Raw genomic sequence first — 23,038 nt, forward strand, 5'->3', positions numbered from 1 at the left:
CATTTTCTGTTTTTATTTCAGATTTTCAGCATCCGCAGTATTTTGCTTTTGTGTGTTGTCGTGGAGAAGAGGGAATTGGATTAAAAATTCAGGAATCCTTGCCAAAATGGGGCTGTTGCAAATGCGTTATCAATGAGAGTACAAACAAAATTGAAAAATATAGAGGTAACATCTGTTACCTGCAGATCGTAGGCACAGATTGTGTGCCTAAAAATGTCAAGAAAGAGGAATGAAGTATTATAACCTGATGTGATATAGGAACACCTCAGGAAAATGAATCAGGTTTTAATGTGTAAAGACTGATAATTACAAGACAGTAGAATTTTGTCAAGAGACTTTATTTCTAACAGTCCCAGAGGGGGTTAAAATATAGACCTGTCATCAAGCTCCTTACCAATCTAGAGTTAAAAACATTTTCCAAGAAACTTTTCTCTGGAGTCATTAAGGCCAATTCAAAACTTTTTTTTCTTTAAATAAGTTGTTATTCTCACTGTGCTAAACAAGTACTTCAAACTCGTGCTTTTGTAGAAATAAAATCAGAAACATATACATTATTTTTAAATGAAAGAAATGTCTTTCTGAGTTCTGGTGGAGTCATACCTTGTAATGTAGCAGTGGGCCCGGCAGGGGGCTCTGGCTTCTGCTCTCTGCCTCCATATATATCGCACAGTAACTGAGGGTTTCCTGGCAGTTCAGAGCAGGCACTTGGAGAGAGAAGGTGGGAGCTGAGCTTAAAGTTGCAAATGGTTTTACGAATTCCCCGCACAAGTGTGAGCAATAGCGTCCCATCTCTGTCAAGAATGGAAGCCAATGTCGTGGTATTAGGTGCAGACAATGTTGGCAAGTCAGGTATGTTTATCAACCAACAGTCTAAATTACAATGCTGTTTTGTCACAGTACAGTTTTAATACTTATGCTTTTTTTTTGCAGCTTTGACTGTTCGTTTCTTGACAAGAAGATTCATTGGTGAATATGGAGATATAGGTAAATATTTCACACAGAATCATACATTCAACTAGTTTCAAAAGATTTTGTTAAAGTGCTGCATTTACATGAAGTTTATTTCGATTCTAGAATCTGTCTACAGCCACATTTTGACTGTTGCCGGGACAGAAGTAGCTCTCAATATTTGGGATTCCCCGTATGCCCAGGTAAGACTTTTAGTGTTTAAAATAATTAAATATCTATGAATATCTAAACAGATTTCCGACAGTTCTTGTTTCACTACGTGTGGTACCAGGGCTAAAGGCAAATCTTCCAGTTCCTTATCAACAAGGACATGTTCTCAATTTTACTAGTTACCAGATTTTTATGAATGAACGTTTCTCTCCCTTGACTTGGTTAGACTCCAGTACAAATTCCCATTCTCATGCATTTCTATCCGAGACTAACACAGTTTAAAAAAAAATGCTGCTTGAGGATTAACCAGTTCCTGGCTATACTGGTCACACAAGTTTAATATAACTGCCAACGTTGTAAAGGATTGTGCAGGGTTCTTGTAGTCCCATTATTATATCCACAACTACTTGCATTTATATAGCGCATTTAATTTGGTAAAACATCCCAAGGCACTTCACAGGAGTTTTTAATCAGACAAAATTTGACACCGAGCCACATAAGGAGATATTAGGACAGGTGGTCAAAGCAGTAGGTTTTAAGGAGCGTATTAAAGGAGGTGAGAGAGGCGGAGAGGTATAGAGAGGGAATTCAGAGCTTAGGGCCTAGGCAGCTGAAGGCACGTCCGCCAATGATGGAGCGATGAAAATCGGGGATGCGCAAGAGGCCAGAATTGGAGGAGCGCAGAGATCTCGGAGGGTTGTAGGGCTGGAGGAGGTTACAGAGATAGGGAGGGGTGAGACCACGGAGGGATTTGAAAACAAGGATGAGAATTTTAAAGTTGAGGCGTTGCCTGACTGGGAGCCAATGTAGGTCAGCGAGCACAGGGGTGATGGGTGAATGGGACTTAGTGCGAGCTATGATACAGATTGCAGAGTTTGGTAACAAACTTTTTATTTGGTTTTGTGATTCCTGATGGTTTAATGAGTAAATCCACTGTCCAGTACGGTTCAATTGATGAAACTGTGATGCCCCCATGGTTGAATAACTTCCGAGATTCACTGCCTAGGTTTATGTGTGAAGAATGGCCGCTTGGGTGAGGGAGAGGGATTTCCATCACCCACGGAACTGTACCCCAGGGGAATATGGGAGGTTGGGTGAGGGGGGTGGAAAAGAAACCCACAATAAATAGGAAATTGTAAAGAGTTTGGAATAACCCAACTCTGTGTTTACTTTGAAGGACCGATTGAATCAAAACTGTGCAAAGGAAAAACAGATCAAGTGGGCAGACGGCTTTGTGCTGGTTTATAGCATCTGTGATCAAGCCAGTTTCAACATAGTCCGTCAACATATCCAACTCATCAAGTCAATGAAGGGTTACCCGGGCACAGACAAAGCCCCCATCGTCATTGTGGGGAACAAGTGGGACCTCCGCCACCGAAGGACAGTTTCCAGTGAGGAGGGGAGGCTCCTGGCTCTGGCGACGGACTGCGATTTTTGCGAAATCTCTGCTGCAGAAACCTACCACGGTGTCCTCTTGGTCTTCCATGGTCTGGTGGACAGAATCAAAGAATCCAAAATGCTGACGATCAGGAAAACGGCTGGGATAAAGGGTATCGTCCGAAGTGTGTCCGCTGTGTTTATGAGGAAGAGGACAAACTCCTTGTGAATGTGCCTGTGTATCCAAGGCGTGTCGCTGGACATTTTTAGTAGAGGCTCTGCGGTTGGCTTTGTTAAACTTGCCACCTCAAGTTGCATCACTTCCTTAATCGTAAGGTTTACAAGCTAAGGATCATAACTTGTTCAATCTTCCTACTTCTCATTTTTAGATTTCTTTGCTACCACCCAACTTCCCTTCCTGGCCCCCATGTTAGTTGATATTGTAAACGGTTCCCTCTCCTCAGGTACTTTCACCCTCCCCTTCAAACCTGCCATCATCACCCCTCTGTCCTTGCAAACTACCGCCCCATCTCCAACCTCCCTTTCCTCTCCAAAGTCCTTGAACGTGTTGTCGCCTCCCAAATCCATGCCTATAGGGAATTCCTGATTTCGTGTGTTTCTTGGACACTGGATGAATAGTGAAGCAAAGAAAGTCACCCTCACTCATGGTGGTTTCGCTAATCAAAAGTAATTATTTAATGATGTTATTCATAAGAGCATTCATGAAGCAAAATCAAACCATACATAGGACTTTCCTTTATAAAATCCCATTATGTGCTTAATAATTCGCAACATTATTATGTAATGACTTTACAATGCATACACACACAAGGCAAATCATTAATACATGTACAACCTTTAAACCAAGGCTTTTGCTCATGGGGCCTGAAGGTTGATCAGCTCTTCAGAACTCGAGATCCTCCTCTTCTTGCGTGATGTTCAACTGCAGTGTGCGTTTCTCGTGACTGCCAGGTGGTGAAGAGAAGAACCTGTTCTTCTCTCAAAGTTTTCTTTTTATATTGTTTTTTACCAATAAGATGTAGGATTGGGATCATTCTTTTTGTCCAATCACTCCCTGTTGCTATGCCTCAATCATCAACATACTTCAGTGATTGACAGTTTAGGCTTTGATCATGTGACTGGAGACCCCTTGATGTAGAAAAGACCATGTGCTCGAACCATGGAATGTAAAAGGCCCCTTTACTATCTCTGATTATGGCTTTTCATGTAGAGATAACCCCCTTACATTTCTACACCCAATCATTCTTAATGGTCCTTACGTCTCCAATTTTGATTGCTTCATTGGCTTCAAATTCATTCCTTATACCATTTGACCTAATGCTGGATGCAATATTATTTGATGTTTTACAAATCCCAGTTCTTTTGAACAGATTACCAGATAGGAATGAGAGGCCCATGCTTGTTTCACACCTATCATTGCTTTCCTGATCCAAAGCCTTTGATGTATGCCCTGTTGCCTTTTCTTACATTACCCCCTGTTGTGTTAAAAAAACTTGTGTTTTGAAAGCCTGACAACGCTTCAAGCTCAATATTATCCATCTAGCTTATGTATTTAATAATCTAGATATCTATCCGCAGTACAATGTCTTCGATCCCGAAACTCAGACTTCTCCAATGCTGTCAGCGTCAGTGAGGGTAAAACAGGATTTGCAAGAACAGTTTACCACATAACTGTATTTGCAGGTTTTCAAATGTCTTTGTTAAAAAGGAGTACAGTTAACCCTTTCCTTCAACTATCTTTTGTTAAAGGGGTTTTGAACCCCAAATGCCCATCTTTCCCGCAACTCCGTGTTTGAATCCCTCCAATCAGGTTTCCGCCCCTGCCACAGCACCGAAACAGCCTTTATCAAAATCACAAATGACATCCTATGTGACTGTGACTGAGGTAAACTATCCCTCCTCATCCTTCGCGACCTGTCTGCAGCCTTTGACACGGTTGACCACACCATCCTCCTCCAACACCTCCTCTGTCACCCAGCTGGGTGGGACTGCGTTCGCCTGATTCCATTCTTATCTATCCAGTCGTAGCCTGAGAATCACCTGCAATGGTTTCTCTTCCCGCTCCCGCACTGCTACCTCTGGAATCCCCCAAGGATCTATCCTTGGCCCCCTCCTACTTATCTACATGCTGCCCCTCAGTAACATCATCCAAAAACACATCAGATTCCACATGTATGCTGATGACACCCAGCTCTACCTCACAGCCACCTCTTCAACCCCTCCACTGTCTCTCATTAGTCACATTGCTTGTCTGACATTCAGTACTGGATAAGCAAAAATTTCCTCCAACTAAATATTGGGAAGACCAAAGCCATTATCTTTGGTCACCGCCGCAAACTCCGTTCCTTAGCCACCAACTCCATCCCTCTCCCTGGCCACTGTCTGAGGCTGAACCAGACTGTTTGCAACCTTGGTGTCCTATTTGATCCTGAGATGAGCTGCTGACCACATATCCGCTCCATCATGAAGTCCGCCTAATTCCACCTTCGTAGCATCACCTTCCTCCACCCTTGCCTCAGCTCATCTGCTGCTGAAACCCTCATCCATGCCTTTGTTACCTCTAGACTTGACTATTCCAATGTTCTCCTGGCCGACCTCCCATCTTCCACCCTCCATAAACTTGAGCTCATCCAAAACTCTGCTGCGAATAGCCTAACTCGCAACAAGTCCTGTTCGCCTACCACCCCTGTACTCGCTGACCTACATTGGCTCCCGGTCCGGGAACGTCTCGATTTTAAAATTCTTATCCTTGTTTCCAAATCCCTCCGTGGCCTCGCCCCTCCCTATCTCTGTAACCTCCTCCAGTCCTACAACCCTCTGAGATCCCTGTGCTCCTCTAATTCTTGCCTCTTGCACATCCCCGATATTAATCGCTCCACCATTGGTGGGCATACCTTCAATTGCCTAGGCCCTAAGCTCTGGAATTCCCTCCCTAAACCTCTCTACCTCTCTCTCCTCCTTTAAGACGCTCCTTAAAACCAACTCTTTGACCTGTCCTAATATCTCCTTATGTGGCTCAGTTTCAAATTTTGTTTGATAATGCTCTTGTGAAGCACCTTGGGACATTTTACTATGTTAAAGGTGCTATGTAAATACAAGTTGTTCTTGTTAATTCCTTAGCTCCCATTTCCACTGTGCGCATAATCACGACTGGCAAGGACACGTAGAGCTGACTGTAGGGTATGCTGAGCTGCGGCTCTACTGGCCAGGAGCTTGGGGATCGCTTTCCCAAAGCACCACACTCAATATGTGAGCCTAAACAGTGAGTGTCAGTGACTAGTTGGTCACCATAGCCTATTCTCACCACACATGCGCACACATTCCAGGATGGATAGAAACCAACAGCAGGAACCCTAACTGATTTTTTTTACCCCAATCCAGAGGCACTGAGGCTGACCAATACTGAGCACAGATTAGGGATCAAATCTCAGAACTTTTCTGTTATGTATTCTGTACCCAACCAGATAGTGCATTGAGAGAGTGCCCTAAATCTTATTGGTTGATAGATGTGTGCTCTGAAAGGTTGGCCCATTATCACTTGTCCTGACCTCCATGCAGCTCGTTGAGGTGCTGGATAGCGTGACCCATCTTTTCCTCATAAGTTAAGGTCGCTCAGTTGTCAATAGGTCCACCTGCTTCAGTCCAAAGAAAACTTGTCAGGTTTCTCACCCTGAGATATGATGCCCAAATGAAGGCCTCCCAACAGCACGTTTCATAACTAGTAACCTCACCACCTATGTGGCAGGGCTATGTATTGAGACTTGCTCGACTGGCTGGATTGGGCTCTTCCAGCATTCTGAGCTTGATGGCATTTTGAAGATTTCCCTGCCTGTAAATGACCTTTGCATCTGGTTTGAAAAACAATGCAACAGACTTCAGTGCAATAATTGTCAAACACATTGACCTAGTGACAGATTTTTTTCCCCTTAATCGCATCCTGTGCAGTTGATAATTTACTGTTGCTTATTTGATGGGACGTGCCATTATTTTGTAAGACAATTACCTCCTGTAAGCTGTTAACCATGAGTTGTAGATGGCTGTTCTCTGGTCTCTGCCGTTTTGGGCTGATTGATGAGGTGTCATTATTTACCTTCTCACTCAACGGCAGTAATGTTAGGCTGACCCTTTCCCTCCTGCTCTGTAGAAGGCGATGTCTGCCTGGTTGACAAGTGTCTAAAAGATCATGGATGACGAAGGCCATTCGACCCACTTTCATCCATCCAGAAAGACCCTACAGCTCCACTAATGTTGCATCTAGTAGTTTCTTAAATGATTCCAGTGTTTTTGCCTCCACTACTCTATCTGGAAGTTTATTCTATATGTTGATCACTCTTTACCTGAAGAAGAACTTCAGATTGAACCTGTATCCCGTTGTCCTTGTCTCAGTTTGAATGTAGTTGTATTCCGGATTTACCTTTTACAACCCCTTAACTATCTTATATGCATGAGCATGAATAGTGATCCGCCTCTAAATATTAATCCTGACTGATTATTTACGAAGTATCTATTTATCACATGTGCTTCACACTCCTGTGGGAGCCTCCAGTTTCTCACTCATTTGAAACGCATTGAATTCTTTGCCACATAAAGCACGCTGTGTTCAGTACACCCAGCCTTTACTAAGATATCTTCCCGAAGGGTTGTTTTGCTATGTAGTCCTGGGGTATGATGCTCATCCAATAATATGACAGCAGACTGAGTTTCAAATTATGAGGAACGTTTAAGGAGGTTGGGCTTGTTCCCTTTGCGACAAGACTTTGAGGTGAATCTAGTTGACATTTCCAAGCTCATGAAGGGAATTAAAGTTGATCTAGGCAGATTGTTCACTCTGGTGAAGGGATCAAATCCCAAGGGGTACATGTTAGGAAGAAGAATGGAGGAAAAGAATAATCGAGCTATAGAGTAAGTAACTATGGAAGGCTACTGAAGCAGGCAGTATAAATAGGTTCAGAAGATGGACATGTTTCTGGAGTGGGAAGGGATTGAAGGATATGGTGAGAAGGTGGGTAGATGAGGTTGATCTATTAAAAAGGGATGGGCTTTTCGGGCCTAATGACCTTTTCCTGTGTTGAGGGGATGCCCAGGGCTCATACAGTAAAACACTAATGAACTTTCGGTCGATATTAAACGTCAGTACAGTGTGGGAAAAATATGTTTATCTCCTTCAAAACAAGCTTTTTTTAGACCCCTGCAACTCATAGATTCTGGACAAAGTTGAATAGCACAAAAGCTCCTATGAGATGATTGTAATAATAATATATAAAATATGCGAAATGTAACTTTTTATACTGTAAATACATAAATAAATATTTATAAGTAGCTTTGTGAGACATTTTCCAGTGGTTTATTTTATTAGCCGTGCTACTGAAACTAATTTGCTAGCAATATAAGTTTTTTCTTAAAAAATGCAGATCTTTTCCTTTCCCTCTTGCACCTTGTGTGATAAATGAATTTCAAACCCAATTAGGAAAAGCATTTAATCTCTCTCGATCATTCAGTGGATAAAGCCAGTAGGTAACTGAGCCACACAGACCAGAAGATCTCAACTTCCTTCCGTCCTGAGGTAGCTGACCTGAGCCGAGGCAGCAGTCAGGGGCATTATAATTGACCATTGTACAACTTGTACTGTGCATCTAAGCAGCACAGGTCAGATGCAGAGTAAAGATCCCTCGACACTGTCCCATCAAATGCCCTCAGGTCAGATACAACACAGCTTAGACATAGAGTTAAGCTCCCTCTACATCTTCCCATCGAGCATCCCGGATCAGATGTAGAGTAAGTCTCCCTCTACACTGCTTGAGACCCAACCTCAGAAGAGTGCCCCCTACTGCATCAATGTGACACCTCTATATTTCCACAGCAGTCATCCTGTGACCTGAGTGAGATTATCAGTTAGTAACTGGGCCAAGAGAGAGAAAAAAAAAATCAGCCAGGGTTCTCACTCCTGGTCATTATCCAATGACTCTTTCTGTAAAGTGTAGTGTCCAAATGGTAATTAAGGACAGGATGTGGATTGGCTGTGATGCCTCCTGAAGTCGAATAGCTGGTTGCCACTCACTCTCTGGGACTCACATGAAGATTCGCCACTTGGATCAGGTAACGCAGGGCTATTAACACCCATAGAATCGTACTCCAGCAAGAGTCAGCTCCTTCAGAGGAAGAGGTGAAACTCCTCCCACAAAGAATTAGACTTGGATGGATCTTACTATACGTTACAGAGTCTCTCCATACAACTTTTTGCTCATTTTAATAAGCCAAACAATGTGTTTGCAGGCTTGTGGGTTTTTTTTTAAATGAAATTTATGCTCACCAACATATTACATGGAGAATGGAACACTTTCCCCTCTTGGGAACCCAATGTCAGCATCAAGAGCCCCCAGGTCAGATGCAGAATAAAGCTCCCTCTACACTGTCCCATCAAATGCCCTCAGGTCAGATACAACACAGATTAGACATAGAGTTAAGCTCCCTCTACATCGTCCCATCGAGCATCCCAGCTCACCCGTAGAGTAAGTCTCCCTCTACACTATTTGAGACCCAACCTCAGACGAGTGCCCCCTACTGCATCAATGTGACACCTCTATATTTTCACAGCAGTCATCCTGTGACCTGAGTGCGATTACCAGTTAGTAATGAATTACCCACGGCCCAGTTCCTAGAGGGCAAACTGCTCCTCATTAGGCACTTTCTTTAAGAGAGAATGTTTGAGAGATTATTTTTTTTCTATGTCTAGTCACATGATGGTTCCCTCTCCCCATTTAGAGTATTGCGTTCAGTTCTGGGCACCAAACCTCAGGAAGGATATATTGGCCTTGGAGGGGGTGCAGTGCAGATTCACCAGAATGATACTGGGGCTAAAAGGGTTAAATTATGAGGGTAGGTTGCATAGAGTAGGATGATCTAATTGAGGTGTTTAAGATGATTAAAGGATTTGATAGGGTAGATAGAGAGAAACTATTTCCTCTGGTGGGAGAGTCCAGGACAAGGGGGCATAACCTTAAAATTAGAGCTAGGCCGTTCAGGGGTGATGTCAGGAAGCACTTCTTCACACAAAGGGTGGTGGATCTGAAACTCTCTTCCCCCAAAGAGCTGTTGAGGCTGGGGGTCAATTTAAAATTTCAAAACTGAGATTGATAGATTTTTGTTAAGGGTCACGGAACCAAGGCGAGCAGAAGGTGTTAAGATACAGGTCAGCCATGACCTAATTGAATGGTGGAACAGGCTCGAGGGGCTGAATGGCCGACTCCTGTTCCTATATAAAGCTCTATCTGATCGGTCAGAAACATTTGCAAATCTGAAGGAGAAAGGAATCGAAGGATGTGCTGATAGGGTTAGATGAAGAGGAGTGAGAGGAGACTTGTGTAGAGCATAAACCCGGCATGGACCAGTTGGGCCAAATGGCCTGTTTCTGTGCTGTACATTTTATGTAGTATTTTCAACAATGTGCAACTGTGTATGTACACAATGCCAGTCGAGTGGACTGGACTGTAAATTGGGAGCAAACTATTTTCTTTCACCGGAGGTAAAATTTGTGAAGATATTGATCTGGAGCTCTAAATAGAACCTTTTATCAATGCTCCTTCTATTCTGACAGTTCAGCATGTACCATTCAGCATATATTAGGCTGGGCTATGAAATCCATTCATTTTAATGAGTTCTGCCTTAGACCGTAAAACAAACCCATTACCTCGTTAGAATGAAGCACAGAGTTGTGCACTGTGCTGACTCTAATGGTACCGTGTGCAATTGCAAAATGTGTAGTTAGTAACATTCAGAGTATTACAATGGAACTTAGTCAATTTATGTTTGAGATGAGAGGATATAGAATTGCATAGAATTTACAGCACAGAAACTGGACATTCGACCCAATTGGTCTATGCCGGTGTTTATGCTCCACACGAGCCTCCTCCCTCCCTACTTCATCTAAACCTATCAGCATAACCTTCTCTTCCTTTCTCCCTCGTGTATTTATCTAGCTTTCCCTTAAATGTATCTATGTTATTCGTCTCAACTACACCATGTGGTAGCGAGTTCCACATTCTAACCACTCTCTGGGTAAAGAAGTTTCTCCTGAATTCCCTATTGGATTTATTGGTGACTATCTTATATTTATGACCCCTAAATACCGTGGGATAAATTCAACGATCCCACGCTGCCAGTGTAGGTCCGTGCTCAAAGGGACCACACTTGAGAGATAGGGCAACAACACTGTAGCGCTGATTCTCCGACCTGCAAACCATTCGAGCACAGATCAATGGCCGAGTCGTCTCCCACCACCAGCACGCATCAGAAACTCGTGGACAACACGGCTGCGATTTTCCCAGACATGCTGGCGGTAGGCGAGGACTCGGCAAAGCTCCGTGGAATAAGTTCACCGAGCTGCCCCTAAGTGTTAGAGAGCTGCTCGTGGGTTAGTTGGGATCTGCTTGTTGGGATTGGTGTTATATCGCAGCCCTCCAAATGACCCCAGGTGTAAATGCACTGCCTGGTGTTGTATTGAACCTCTCAGCCCAGGAGCTCCCAAGTTTGATCCCTCGGTCTGTGCTGATTTTGCTGCTCTCAGTTGTCTTCAAGGATATGAAGTGATGACTTGTTTGATTTGTTTTCCTTCCTCCGGTTTCCTTTCCTGAAATCAGTGACTCGTGAGGAGTCATTATTCCATGGGGCCTGACACTCCGCAAATATTTAACCCAAACGGCCATTCTTTACAAGTTCCTAGATAATTAACGTCGATCGGGGAAGGCATTGAGGCTGACCCCAATCCTGACCTTGTGTGACCTCCACACGCACTTTCCAAAACAGGTCACTGGATCAGGAGTGGGAACCCTGGATGACTTTCCTAGGGGTCTTATGGCCAACTGTAGTAGCCCTTTGCCTAGCTGGAACCATAGGGCATGAGGCCCAGGAAACTTAGCACAGGCTGGGGATTGAGCTTAGGTTCTTACTGCTCTGTATGGCTCAGAACCACATTTAGCATTGCATTTATCCCCTGGGCATCAGGGACATTATATATAAAAACATTGTGGGTTTCCAATTTTGCTGAGCTGGACAGTATTGAGTAAAGAGAATAAGACAGTGGTACAATGCAGCCCTCCTTTCTTTCAAATAAAATCTCAATGCTGTCAAATTGAAATAACACTGACATAAACTTTATTACACTGAAGCAGCTAAACCAAGTAACATCAACAAAACAAGGGTGACTTCAGTATAGCAAAAAGCAAAGAAAGCCACTCCTCCTGTCCTGTCCACAGATCAGGAAATGACAAAAATAATACACAACAAACAGTGCAGGACACTCACGAGGTTGAAAATAGTAGAAGAGAGGACAAGCTAAATCAACAACAACAGCTTGCGTTTAAGTAGCATCTTTAACGTACAAAAACATCCCGAGGCGCTTGCTAGAGGCGTAATCAGACAAGTATAGTTGCCAGGCCAAAGATATTAGGAGAGGTGACCAAAAAATTAGTCAAAGAGGTAGCTTTTAAGGAGGGTCTTAAAGGAAGGTAGAGCAGCAGAGAGGTTTGGGGAGGGAATTCCAGAGTTTAGGGCCTAGAAGACTGAAGGCATAGCAGCCAATGATGGGGTGAAGAGAGTAGGGGTCCACAAGAGGTCAGAGTCGGAGGAGCGCAGAGTTCTTAAAGGGTTGTAGAATGGATCCAATTACTGAGATAGGGTAGGAGCAAGGCCATGAAGGGATTTAAATGCAATGAATTTTAAATTTGAGGCAGTGCGGTATAGGGAGTCAATGTAGGTCAGTAAGCACAGGGATGATGGATGAGCTGAACTTGGTGTGAGTTAGGATATGGGGAGCAGAGTTTTGGATGAGCTGAAGTTTAGGGAGGGTGGAGGATGGGAGGCCGGCTAGGAGAGCATTGGAATGGTCGAGTCTGGAGGCGACAAAGCATGGATGAGGGTTTCAGCAGCAGATGGACTGAGGCAAGAGCAGAGACAGGTAATGTTATGAAGGTGGAAGTCGGTGGTCTTTATGATGGAGAGAATATGGGGTTGGAAGCTCAGTTCGGGGTCAAAAAGGACACCATGGTTGCAAACAGTTTGAGACAGTGACCGGGGAGAGGCTGGAGCAGTGGTGAGTTTGTGGTAGGGACTGAATGTGACTGTTTCCCAATGCTTAGCTGGAGCAAACTGCAGCTCATCCAGGACTGGGTGTCGGACAAGCAGGATAATAACACAGAGGCGATAGACGGGTTGAGAGAGGTGGTGGAGAGGCAGCGCTGGGAAGGGGTTAGATCACACCAAGCTTAGGTTTCAGAAGCTTGTAGCTTGTACGAGGAGGGGGAAGGCTGAAGATGTCCCACAGATTTGAGATAAGTAGCTGCTATCAGGGTTTAAAGGAGCTTGCACTGGGACTATGCGAAGCCTCACACTTGCCTCTTAGTCTCCCAGTGAAGTTTTAAGTCTTTCTGTGCACCCAAAGTCAAAGTCACGAGTCATCTAAAAAAGGAGTTGCATTTGTATAGCTCCCGATCACAATTCTCAAGAATGTCCCAAAGTGCTTCACATACAATTAATTACTTTGAAGTGCAGTGCCTTACATAGGCAAATGCAGCAGCCAATGCGGCAAACAATACCCCACAAATATCAAAATGAGGTAAAAGGTGAATTAATCTGTCTTTTTAGTGGTGTTAATTAAGGGATGTATGTTGGTCAGGACACTGGGAGAATTCCCCCTCTCTTCTTCGACTAGTGCCGTGGAAACTGGGGCATTGTTTTAACATCTTATCCATAGGATGGCACCTCTGACAAGGTAGCACTCCCTCAGTACTGCATTGAGCATTAACTTAAGAGTCTGAGTTCAAACTCCTAGTAATCTTCTGCCCCTGTCGTTATAGTAACTGCTATCGGAACCACACTGCCGCACATCTGTCTTTGATACATTGATAATGGTCTTTAATATAAAAAACACACGCCAGTAATTTCCACAGGGGCTCGTCTGCTGTAATTTTGACAGAAACCCAAGAAACAGCATAAATCGCCGTCAATGCCATTTCTCCGAGGTTTCTGCTGTTCTTCCACCGAAGGGGGAAATCAGGGCACTCGCAGAGATTCTGCCTCACAGACTTTTGCAGCTCGATTATACTTGAGAGATTTCCAGACAGCTCACCCTAACACTGGACAGCCAATAAACGTCATGGCAATGCACATTTTCTGGTGCTGATCGACAGCATCAATCAATCCACTTCAGTCAGAATGGTACCACTGCCTAACCCTTTGGGCCTTTTAAACCGCGGGAAATTTGGCCTAGAAACTTCTAGCAATCAATCCAATTTTTTCAAAGTCAGCTATGATGAACCTGTCACATGGGGTTCCTCGAAATCAGAAGGAAAACAGACCACTTTGAAAGTCATACACTACAAAGAAGCCAACCACAGGATATGAGTCATCGAGAGAAGCCTTTCTTTAGCTTCACATCACTATCCCACGCTATTGGCTGCAAATATGCATGTATGAAAACTTACATTGTACAATATTTGACTGTCGTGATTGAGGTGATGGATGTATACTGTATACATGTACTTGGTAGGCCTCCCTGTTAGGCCATTACATCTGGTATTCTAAAAGAAGGGAAGACTGCAAAGATGGGGGACCATGGTCTAAGTTTTCATGAACTATATTTATTCATATAAAGAAAAAAGAAAAATATTCCAAGCTGCTTCACAGCCAATGAATTACTTTTGAAGTTCAGCAGCTGTTATGTAAGCAAATGCAACAACCAACTTGTGCACAGCAAGGTCCCACAAACAGCAAATGAGGTAAATGACCAGTTAACCTGTTTTGGAGATATTAATGGAGGAATAAATGTTGGCCAGAGGAGAATTTCCCAGCTTTTCTTCAAATAGTTCCTTTGAATCTTTTATATCTATTGGAACAGGCAGCTGGGGCCAGGTTTAATGTCTCATCTAAAATATGGCACTTCCAAGAATGCACTATTCCCTCACTGCTGCACTGATGTGTCAGACTAGATTATGTTCTCAAGTCCTGCACTGGGGCTTGAATCGATGACCTTCTGACTCAGTGAAAAGACTAGCTAAACTGATACTTGATGAACTGATAGGTCTGTCTTAACCAGGTACACAAACATTTACTCAATAAATGGGGAGGGACAACAATTTGAATTTAGCGCTAATGGTTCCATTTTACTTCAATTTTCTCCCCTCCTCTCCTCAAGCCACTAACTTTTCCATGGGTTCATTTCCTGTGGTATCTTCCACAACATGGCTATTCCTCGAGTGTGTGTCTAGATGGTGAGCATCACCAAGCAGTTCCTTAAATCAATTAAAGGGTATTTTTTTTGTTCTGGGGAAGTTTCTCTATAGATTAATACCTGCTTGTAAATCCCTGAAGGTCAGAAGAAACCAGCAGGAAATGACTGGCTTTTTTTTGTTTGATAAACATGACACAAAAGATTGCAGGTGTGATACCTAAAGCGTGACAGACGAGTCATCAGGCCTAGTCCTTCCATGGACCATGTCCAATCATGGATTTGACCCAATGCATTTCATCTCCTGAGGAAAGGGTCTGCAAAGTTTCTCTCTGCCCTCAAGGATTAAGCAAGCAAAATTCCATCCCACTTAACCCTATCACCCACAGTGTACATTCTTGGACCAGTTCCCTTCCGTAACATGGTGTTCCCACGGTCCATGGTCCCATCCTGATCCACACGGACTCCCACCCGCCAGCTAGGAATTATTCCTGCATTCTGTAGAATGTGTCACATAAGCATCTTGCAGCTAAAGTGCAGTCATAACAGCTTCAATTTAAGCAGCACGGCACAACAGTGATATATTGAGACATCTGCTTTTTAAGCTGGCAGTAACTGTTTAATGAGATAGAAGGGTTTGACTAATTTTCCAGGCATGTTTTCATTTCAAGAACATCATGATTTGTGAGCAGAGTTCACCGATGATTGTTCCTTTTTAATGCACACTGCTATGTAGAGACAAGTTGAACCTAACGCTGACTATAATTCGCTGTGCTCTGGTTCTGCTGCTCTGGCTGTTGCACGATTGCCTCAAATTAGAACGAAATGGGATATCTCAGCACTGACTCCTGAATATCCTCCCCGATGGCTTGCTGCTCTTGGAATACTGGCACCTGAGCTGAAAGCTGCTCAAGGACTTTCTGTAAATGTTGACCAGGGATCTCAGTCTCTGGGCATTCACCTTTGTTTTCACTCTGTGCTGAGGTTGAAACAGAAATGGAATTCTCACTGGGTATAGATTCAGGTTCTCTTCCTTGGGGCATGTGTGATTCAGGGATTCCTTCAGATATTTGCGCCATTTCTTCCTTTTTGGCCGGGCTTGACTTGAGAGAGCGCCATCTTTGATGTTGATTCTCTTCTGTCCCATCCTCTTTCAGAGATATTCCAGGGAGCTTTAAAAAGCAAGAAACATAGAATTAGCCAACATGTCCCTCAAGGTCCCTCCCTCAGTATGAGTCACCATCATCAGGAGAGGATAGAAAATGAGCAAAAAAAAAGTTTGAAATTAACATAATTATTAATTCTCAAAATCTGTATTAATTGCCAAGTCACTAATGACAGAACCTTAAGAACAGATCTGCTAGCATGTGTCAGTTTTAAGAACAGCAAAAGGCCATTTGGTCATCTTCAATTGATATATATATAGAATTAACAGCACAGAAAGAGGCCATTCAGCCCAACTAACCTATGCTGGTGTTTATGCTCCACACAAGCCTCCTCCCTCCCTACTTCATCTAACCCTATTAGCATATCCTTCTCTTCCTTTCCTGCTCATGCACTTATCTAGCTTTCCCTTAAATGCATCTATGCTATTTGCCTCAACTAATCCATGTGATAACAAGTTCCACATCTCTGGGTAAAGAAGTTTCTCCTGAATTCTTTATTGGATTTTTTAGTGGCTATCATATGTGAGGCCCCTAGTTTTGGACTCCCCCACAAGCGAAAAAATCTTCTTTACGTCTACCTTATCAAACCCCGTCATAATTTTAAAGACCTCTATCAGATCACCCTTCAGCCTTCTCTTTTCCAGAGAAAAGAGCCTCAGCCTGTTCAGTCATTCCTGATAGTTCTAACCTCTCGGTTCTGGTATCATCCTTGTAAATCTTTTTTGCATCTTCTCCAGTGACTCCCTTTAGTCTTCTCACTACATCCCTTAATTCTGACACTGCCCAGAAATATAGATCGGCTGGGAATCTCCTTGGAGCTGCGGCGGAGACCTTGCTGCGCGGAAACAGGGATTCCACTGCACTTGCAGTGTAGTAACGGTGGTGGAGTGGAAGGAGATCTGACAAAATCCTGGGTTTAAGAGCAAGTGTAGGTCCTCTTAAGGGCCTTAAGATGATGCCAAGGTTGCTGGAAAGACAGGTAATCAATCCCAGACTCTGTCTCCACAATTTGGGACAGGAGCAACGGTGGGGCCAAGCGGCAGGCAGAAGCCTCCCCACCCCCACACTTCTGTCCCTTACAAGGGTGTGTAGAATTTTGGGGCCTAGATTTAAGGAGTGCGAATTGAGCTGCAATTTCGACATTAAAAAGAAAAGCACAGATGCTGGAACTGCTACTCTGCTTCCAAATTGCTATAAGTTTTGCTATTTAACTATAAATCAAAGTATTCTATAAAAAGGAAGGAATACTTGAATTTAAAATGGGAAATGAATTATATCTGCACGATCACCACAAGGAAGTGACTAGTTATAAATCATTTTTTAAAAAAAACACATATTCTGTGGAGTTTATCGGTGCAGTTTTGTTCCATTTTTTAACCAGTGCATTTAATGCTGTTGGCTACTGATGATATCCACATAGAAGGACTGGCAACTGTATTTGGCACAGTGCCCTGCAGTACTCAAGCACACAATAGTAGTGGAATATCAGAGGGGGGTGTGGAAAGTGGGATAGTCTCCAGGCCGTTGCTCTGTTCCTTACTCTGCCACCTCCTCATTCACTCCATCCTCCCTCACCCATTCCATCCCTTTCGGCCACATCTGACTCACGGAGGCCTAGGAAAGAGGAAGCAAAATATCCGTAAAGAGAAGGCATGCCCTCAAGAAAAATTCAAACTCTCCATTGTTTTTAAGCTCGCTGCAGAAATCGATCACCGTTCTGAACTGCATTTAAACTTGTTTTCAGGGACGGTGTTTACATTCTGTATGAAATAATAATCCAGGATACAGTACAGACATGGCTAACATGTCCATGTGAACCTGATGTTAAACATTACAAATGGATAACTTTTCAGCTCTCTGATGATGTGCTAGCTAGGCAGGTCCTGCTACTGTAACAGCTCCATGTTCTGAGATGGGAAGGTGTAACATCCATTAGTAACTCGGTGAGACGGTACTGTTTGAACTTGTGCAGATACTTTGCTTTTCTGGGCAGGCAGTGTTACTGTCCCATCCTATTATCTCACAATGTTCACTAAGCTTCAGGGAACAAAGGAACATGTTGCACAGCCTTAATAATAGTGAGCACATAGTTTCTCAAGCATCTTGCACACTAATGTGGGCTGGGAGGCCGATTTTTTTCATCAATTGTTCCCCTTCTCTGCTGAAGGTCCAGACTCTTGATCCACAAACACCATTTGCCCTTTAGTGTGAGGCTGGTCACTGAGGACCACCACGATATTCAACCACGGCCAAGGCCTCAGCTGATGCAAACATGTACTTTCCAGCAGGCGTCCCCAGACCAGAAGCATCTTCCTAATACAAAGGCATTGAGGTCAATTACAGTGCCCCAATTGGGAGTAGCTAACTCAGTGCAGATCGGAAATCAAATCAGGGACTTTGCGACTTGCATACCAATGGATCCAATGAATGAGCAGTAGGCAGTTATTTTTTTTTAATCTCTCTCCCCACACCCCAGATTACCGAAGGCCACACATCAGTGTGACCCTGAGTGTCTGGTGCAGTGACTGTAATATTTCACATTTAATAGTATTTTCAATATAAAGTCTCCAGTGACTCCTAATAGCTCATTTGGTGGATATGTTGCTTGGTGTGGAACTAAGCCTTCCAGACCAAAAAGATCCCAGATTTGATTCCTGATTTGTTTGTTACTTAGTCTCAGCTCAGCAACATTCCAGGGACTACAGTTAGTTTCCATACCCCTGGGACTAGGGAAGATGACCAGAAAAAAAAACTTGCCAGGGATCCCATTCCTGATCAATATCCTGAGATTCTGGTGCAAAGTCCACATGTGTGCTTGTCAGACGAGGTCAGGATGGACTGTGATGCCCTTGCTGAACAGACTGCAAAGGCTTATTGCCCAGGTTTAAACAATGGGGCAAAGCAGCCAGCTAAGAGGACCCATGAAAAATGCACCCAGACATGGGTCAGTATTTTCAAAAGAGATAGGGAGAAAATTGGACTGCGGGGAGGGGGGAGAAGAACAAGTAAAGTTGACAAGGGGACATACTGTAAGTATTGCCCTGTTGACTGTATCTATGAAATTTAGACAGGAATGTAATTACAAAGGAGTATTTTAATGTTAAACTCAATCAGCTGAGCTCCTGAAAACTCCTTGATGGTGACTCACCCAAGGGATTTCTTGTGAGATATAAAATCTCCCAAAAAAACTAAACTGGTGTTACACTGTGATCATCTCGGCCAATGCTAACACTCTCTGGACCATATATCGACCCTAGATCTTGAGTGTTGTTCCAATGGCTGATGTCCATATTTATGTTCTTTCTTATTGAGAAACCAAGGTCAAGGCCCAAGTGCCAATAAAAATTATTTACAATTTAAGAACTAGTTCAATTTATTCAAACTTGGTTAGGATTCAGGATGGTGTTTCATCGGGACCCAAAAACACTTCTCTCTTAATGCTTCAAATACCCACTCTTCCCGGTGTTAAAATCAAGATTCAAAACGCTGTCTCCAACTCTGTCTTCTTTCCCAGAATCTTGTAACTGTGGAGTTTTTCAGCTCCCTCAATCTTTCTGGCCACTCACAATCTATAGGGTTTTACACCCAACCTAACCACAACTCCTTAATTTATCTCATCTTCTCCTCTAGTTATCAACCTTAGTGCACTATGGACCTCGATCTTTCATAAATTCTTATGTCCACACTTATAAAGGAAATTACTTCAATAAATATATTATGCTGTAATTGCACCCTCCTGCCAGTGGTAGTGCTGCAGCACAATAAGTTTACATAGGCAGCACCCATTATAAGTGTGGACATAGGAATTTATAATGGCAAAAGGTGACAGGAAATGTGGATGAGATGTTAAACTAGGGCCTTGTCTGCCCATCCAGTGGATGTAAACGAGCTCATGAATCTCTATGCGAAGAAAAGCATTTATCCCTTAACCAACAATATTAAAAAATCAGATTTAGTCATTTATCTCACTGTTTTTTGTGGGATCTTGCTGTGTGCAAATTGGCTGCAATGTTTCCCCACATTACAATAGTGGCTACTGTGAAGCACTTTGGAATGTCCCAAAGTCATGAAAGATGCTATATTATAGCAAGTTCTTTCTTAAAATACATATTGATGGATTGCATTATATTTAATACATTATGACTTTAATATTAAATTTATTATATTTGATTTTATCATTGCATTTTCAGGGAATTCATTGGTTTTCACTCTTCTTGGGCAACACCATGGGAAATTGACTAGTAATTAAACAAAATTAGAGCGACTTTCTAAATTCTAATTCATTGCCTAAAGTTGGATTACCAAAGTTTTAAATCAAATAATACAAAAGTTCGAGAGCAACAGCAATTTCTCAGTTAGCTTGAAGGAGGTACTAATGCACTGTTTGAATGGTTAGAGTCCAATGGGATAACTCTCAATGCCATTTTAAAATAAAGTATATAACTTCATTTTACGAAAAAAATAATCTGGCAAACCTCCCAAGCTTAACAAAAAAGTGATCGACAAAATGCAGACACACACACACAGAGGTATTAGATTTCATACATATGGAAATGCAATGAAAAGATTGCATTGCATTAACTTTGTACCTTAGAAGGGTAAGGTTTACTTTCCTTCTCTGAACGGAGATTAGACCGTGCACGAGGCACACTTGCCAGTTTTTAACATCGTATTAGAATCATAGAAAGTTACGGCACAGAAGGAGGCCATTCAGCCCGTCGGGTCCGTGTCGGATGTATTGCAACATCAAGAGCACCCAGGAAGTGGTACACAGTCCAAAGGCAAGTTCGGCGAGAATAGCTAGCAATCTCAAGTTACAATGAGGCGGTTCGGTCATACTATGTGGAATGATTAGAGGCAAAGAGAACTGATTTGTTTGAAAAGAATTTCTTGTACTGTAGTGGCCAGAGCATAATTACTTCTAGGACAGATCCCTCACTGAAAAGACTTTCCATTGTACATAAAGTACCTCCAGTATAAATATTAGCAGCTGGATGAATAGTTTACATGTCTTTTTGAATCATTTATTGATAAAAGACATAACAGTTAATATAAATAGATAATATCTCGACCACTAGAAAGGCAAGCACCAGTTTTAAATTATTGGTGTTTAGTTTTAATTTTCTCCTTTCCTCTCCTGTAGTCACTGACTTCTGCTGGGATATCAATATTGAGTATTGCCCTCAAATGATTTCTTTTTGTGCGAGTCTAGACTGTGATTGTTAGCAGGCAATTTGATCGTAGAGGCATCACAGCCAAGTCCGCACCTGATATTCAGTTTCCAGCACAGTTCACTGGACAACAAATCAGGAGTGGGAACCTTGGATGATTTTTTTCTGTTCTCCTCCCTATTCCACGGGTGAGAAGACCAACTGTAGCATCCTACTGGCACCTTGGCCGAGATCAGCCCACTTAGCACTGACCAGGGAATCAAACGTTGGACCTTCCTGACCCGAAAGTCTCAATAATACACTGGGTGATGCATCAGGGATATTACTGGCCTTTTAAAATTTGATCTTAGATTTAAGGCATGGATTCTAACCTCAGCTGAGTGGCCTTGTCCACTCTCCAAGCACTTTTGATGAGCCTGCTATCATTTGCCAAGCAGACATGTGGGACCCGAGAGGTTGTCCTTTGTTACTTGCCCTGTTTGGGAAGAGGGAAAATTGGTGGAAGGACTCAGTGTACTACAATAGCAATCAAAAAATAATGACACTGAATGATTTGTGTAATTGAAATGGTGCATGGTCTCGCTTTGTAATTTTACCAGTGCAGTCTAGAAAATGGTAAGAGTGAGAAGTAAGTTAGATCGCAAAGCCATTTTAACACCTGGGCCTAGATTTCACTCTCTTTAAAACCTACCTCTTTGAGCTTTTGGTCACCTACCCAAATAGATCCTTATGTGGCTCGGTGTCAAATTTTGTTTGAAAATTGCTCCTGTGAAGCACCTTGGAATGTTTCACTACGTTAAAAGTTGTTGTATAAATGCAAATTGCTGTTTTTGTTGGCAGAGCTTCCACCTGCCGCTTTGACCCCGCTGTAACCCTGCGTGCAGACTCATTTGGCGTGCAAGGGCAGGCTCCTGGCAGCATCTCTGCTGCCAAGAGGTAGCCCACTGTGCCATGCAGGAAAATCTGGCAGTGTCACAGCAACACTGCTGCTGCAGTGCCTGAAGAGGCAGTTAAGGGGTGGGGATGTGGAAGAGGCCCGAAGAGGAAGAGAGGAATGTTATTTTACGCCTCGGAGAGGAGGCCAAGACCAGGCCCTCTTCTGCCATGCAGCGAATTAGGGTGCCTGCCACTGCTATCCTAGGGACTACCACCACCAATCTTCCTGCAGTTTCTAGGGTTGGCAGAGACAGCAAGGGAAATGGGATGGCATTGCTGTGTCCTGCAAAGTAGCAGGCAAGGAGTGGCCAGCGGCCATCTCAGCAGGGAAGAGGCAGGAAACTTCAGTTTGGAGTGGGGGTACAGCTGTAGGCCCATCACCAAATTCTGCCCCAATTTCTGCTGCTGCCCCGTCTGATCTAGGGCAGATCATGGAGGAAAAGTCAGCCTAGAGAATGAGTTTACCATTAAAAGGTGAGGTACGTCAAGATAGGTGACATTTCTAAATCAAAATGAGCAGGTCTCACTCCATATAAGAGGGCTGCTGCCAGCTTGTGCGGTCTGTGCTGTCTCTCTGCACGCCTTCAAAAGGGACCTGGACCGGTTCTGGGCTGGGGCAGAGATCACATCTTATAAAAGGTAAGTGATTTAAATGTTAACGTAAGCACGGTCAATGTGGTCTCCTGGACTGGTTTCGATCGCTTGAAGCAGTCGGAGAAGAATTTTCCAGATGTTTCCCCTCTTTTTGGCCTTGGGTTTCTTTTCCTGCTTCTTGCCTCTCCTAGGAGATTACTTGGATGCTGGGGGTTGGTGGGGGGGGGGGCGGGGGGGGGCAGTGGGTAGGAAGCTCCAGGCATCATGAGTTTGGGGCAGGCTTGATGGACCAGCTGGTCTTTTCTTGCCGATCATTTTCATACGCTTCGTATGAAATAGGTCTGGATTTTACCCTGTAAGCACAACACCCTTCTTAACATGAAGACTGTACAACCTCCCTACAGTATGTAGAATCATAGAATCATACAGCATAA

General features: G+C 43.3%; 2 protein-coding genes across 3 annotated transcripts in view; one reads left to right on the plus strand and one right to left on the minus strand.

The window, feature by feature from the left end:
• Positions 1–701: 701 nt before the first annotated feature.
• On the plus strand, positions 702–3,776 carry si:dkeyp-59c12.1 (Ras-related and estrogen-regulated growth inhibitor-like protein). The gene is made up of 4 exons (XM_067971152.1): positions 702–849; positions 931–984; positions 1,075–1,151; positions 2,297–3,776. The coding sequence occupies exons 1-4, from the start codon at positions 744–746 to the stop codon at positions 2,723–2,725; spliced, it is 666 nt and encodes a 221-aa protein (XP_067827253.1). The 5' UTR covers positions 702–743; the 3' UTR covers positions 2,726–3,776.
• Positions 3,777–11,644: 7,868 nt separating this feature from the next.
• Positions 11,645–23,038, minus strand: part of LOC137301760 (perilipin-2-like) — a 62,611-nt gene continuing 51,217 nt past the window's right edge. Inside the window, exons 9-10 of one of the 2 annotated variants that reach the window (XM_067971385.1) lie at positions 17,444–17,517; positions 15,796–15,909 (exon numbers count right to left, since the gene is read on the minus strand). In XM_067971385.1, coding sequence (XP_067827486.1) covers positions 15,891–15,909; positions 17,444–17,517 — 93 coding nt within the window. In that variant the 3' untranslated portion in view covers positions 15,796–15,890. Of the gene's footprint in view, positions 15,910–17,443; positions 17,518–23,038 lie in introns of both variants that reach the window. The other variant, XM_067971384.1, reaches the window with a different exon arrangement.

The sequence above is a fragment of the Heptranchias perlo genome, chromosome 34, assembly GCF_035084215.1.
Source record: "Heptranchias perlo isolate sHepPer1 chromosome 34, sHepPer1.hap1, whole genome shotgun sequence".
Classification (NCBI taxonomy): domain Eukaryota; kingdom Metazoa; phylum Chordata; class Chondrichthyes; order Hexanchiformes; family Hexanchidae; genus Heptranchias; species Heptranchias perlo.

Bases quoted from the DNA above. Each gene is read 5' to 3' on its own strand.
- si:dkeyp-59c12.1 (XM_067971152.1), top strand. From the start codon at position 744: ATGGTTTTACGAATTCCCCGCACAAGTGTGAGCAATAGCGTCCCATCT. The intron at 850-930 runs GTATGTTTATCA...TTTTTTTTGCAG, and splicing joins AGACAATGTTGGCAAGTCAG to CTTTGACTGTTCGTTTCTTG. The intron at 1,152-2,296 runs GTAAGACTTTTA...TTTACTTTGAAG, and splicing joins GGGATTCCCCGTATGCCCAG to GACCGATTGAATCAAAACTG.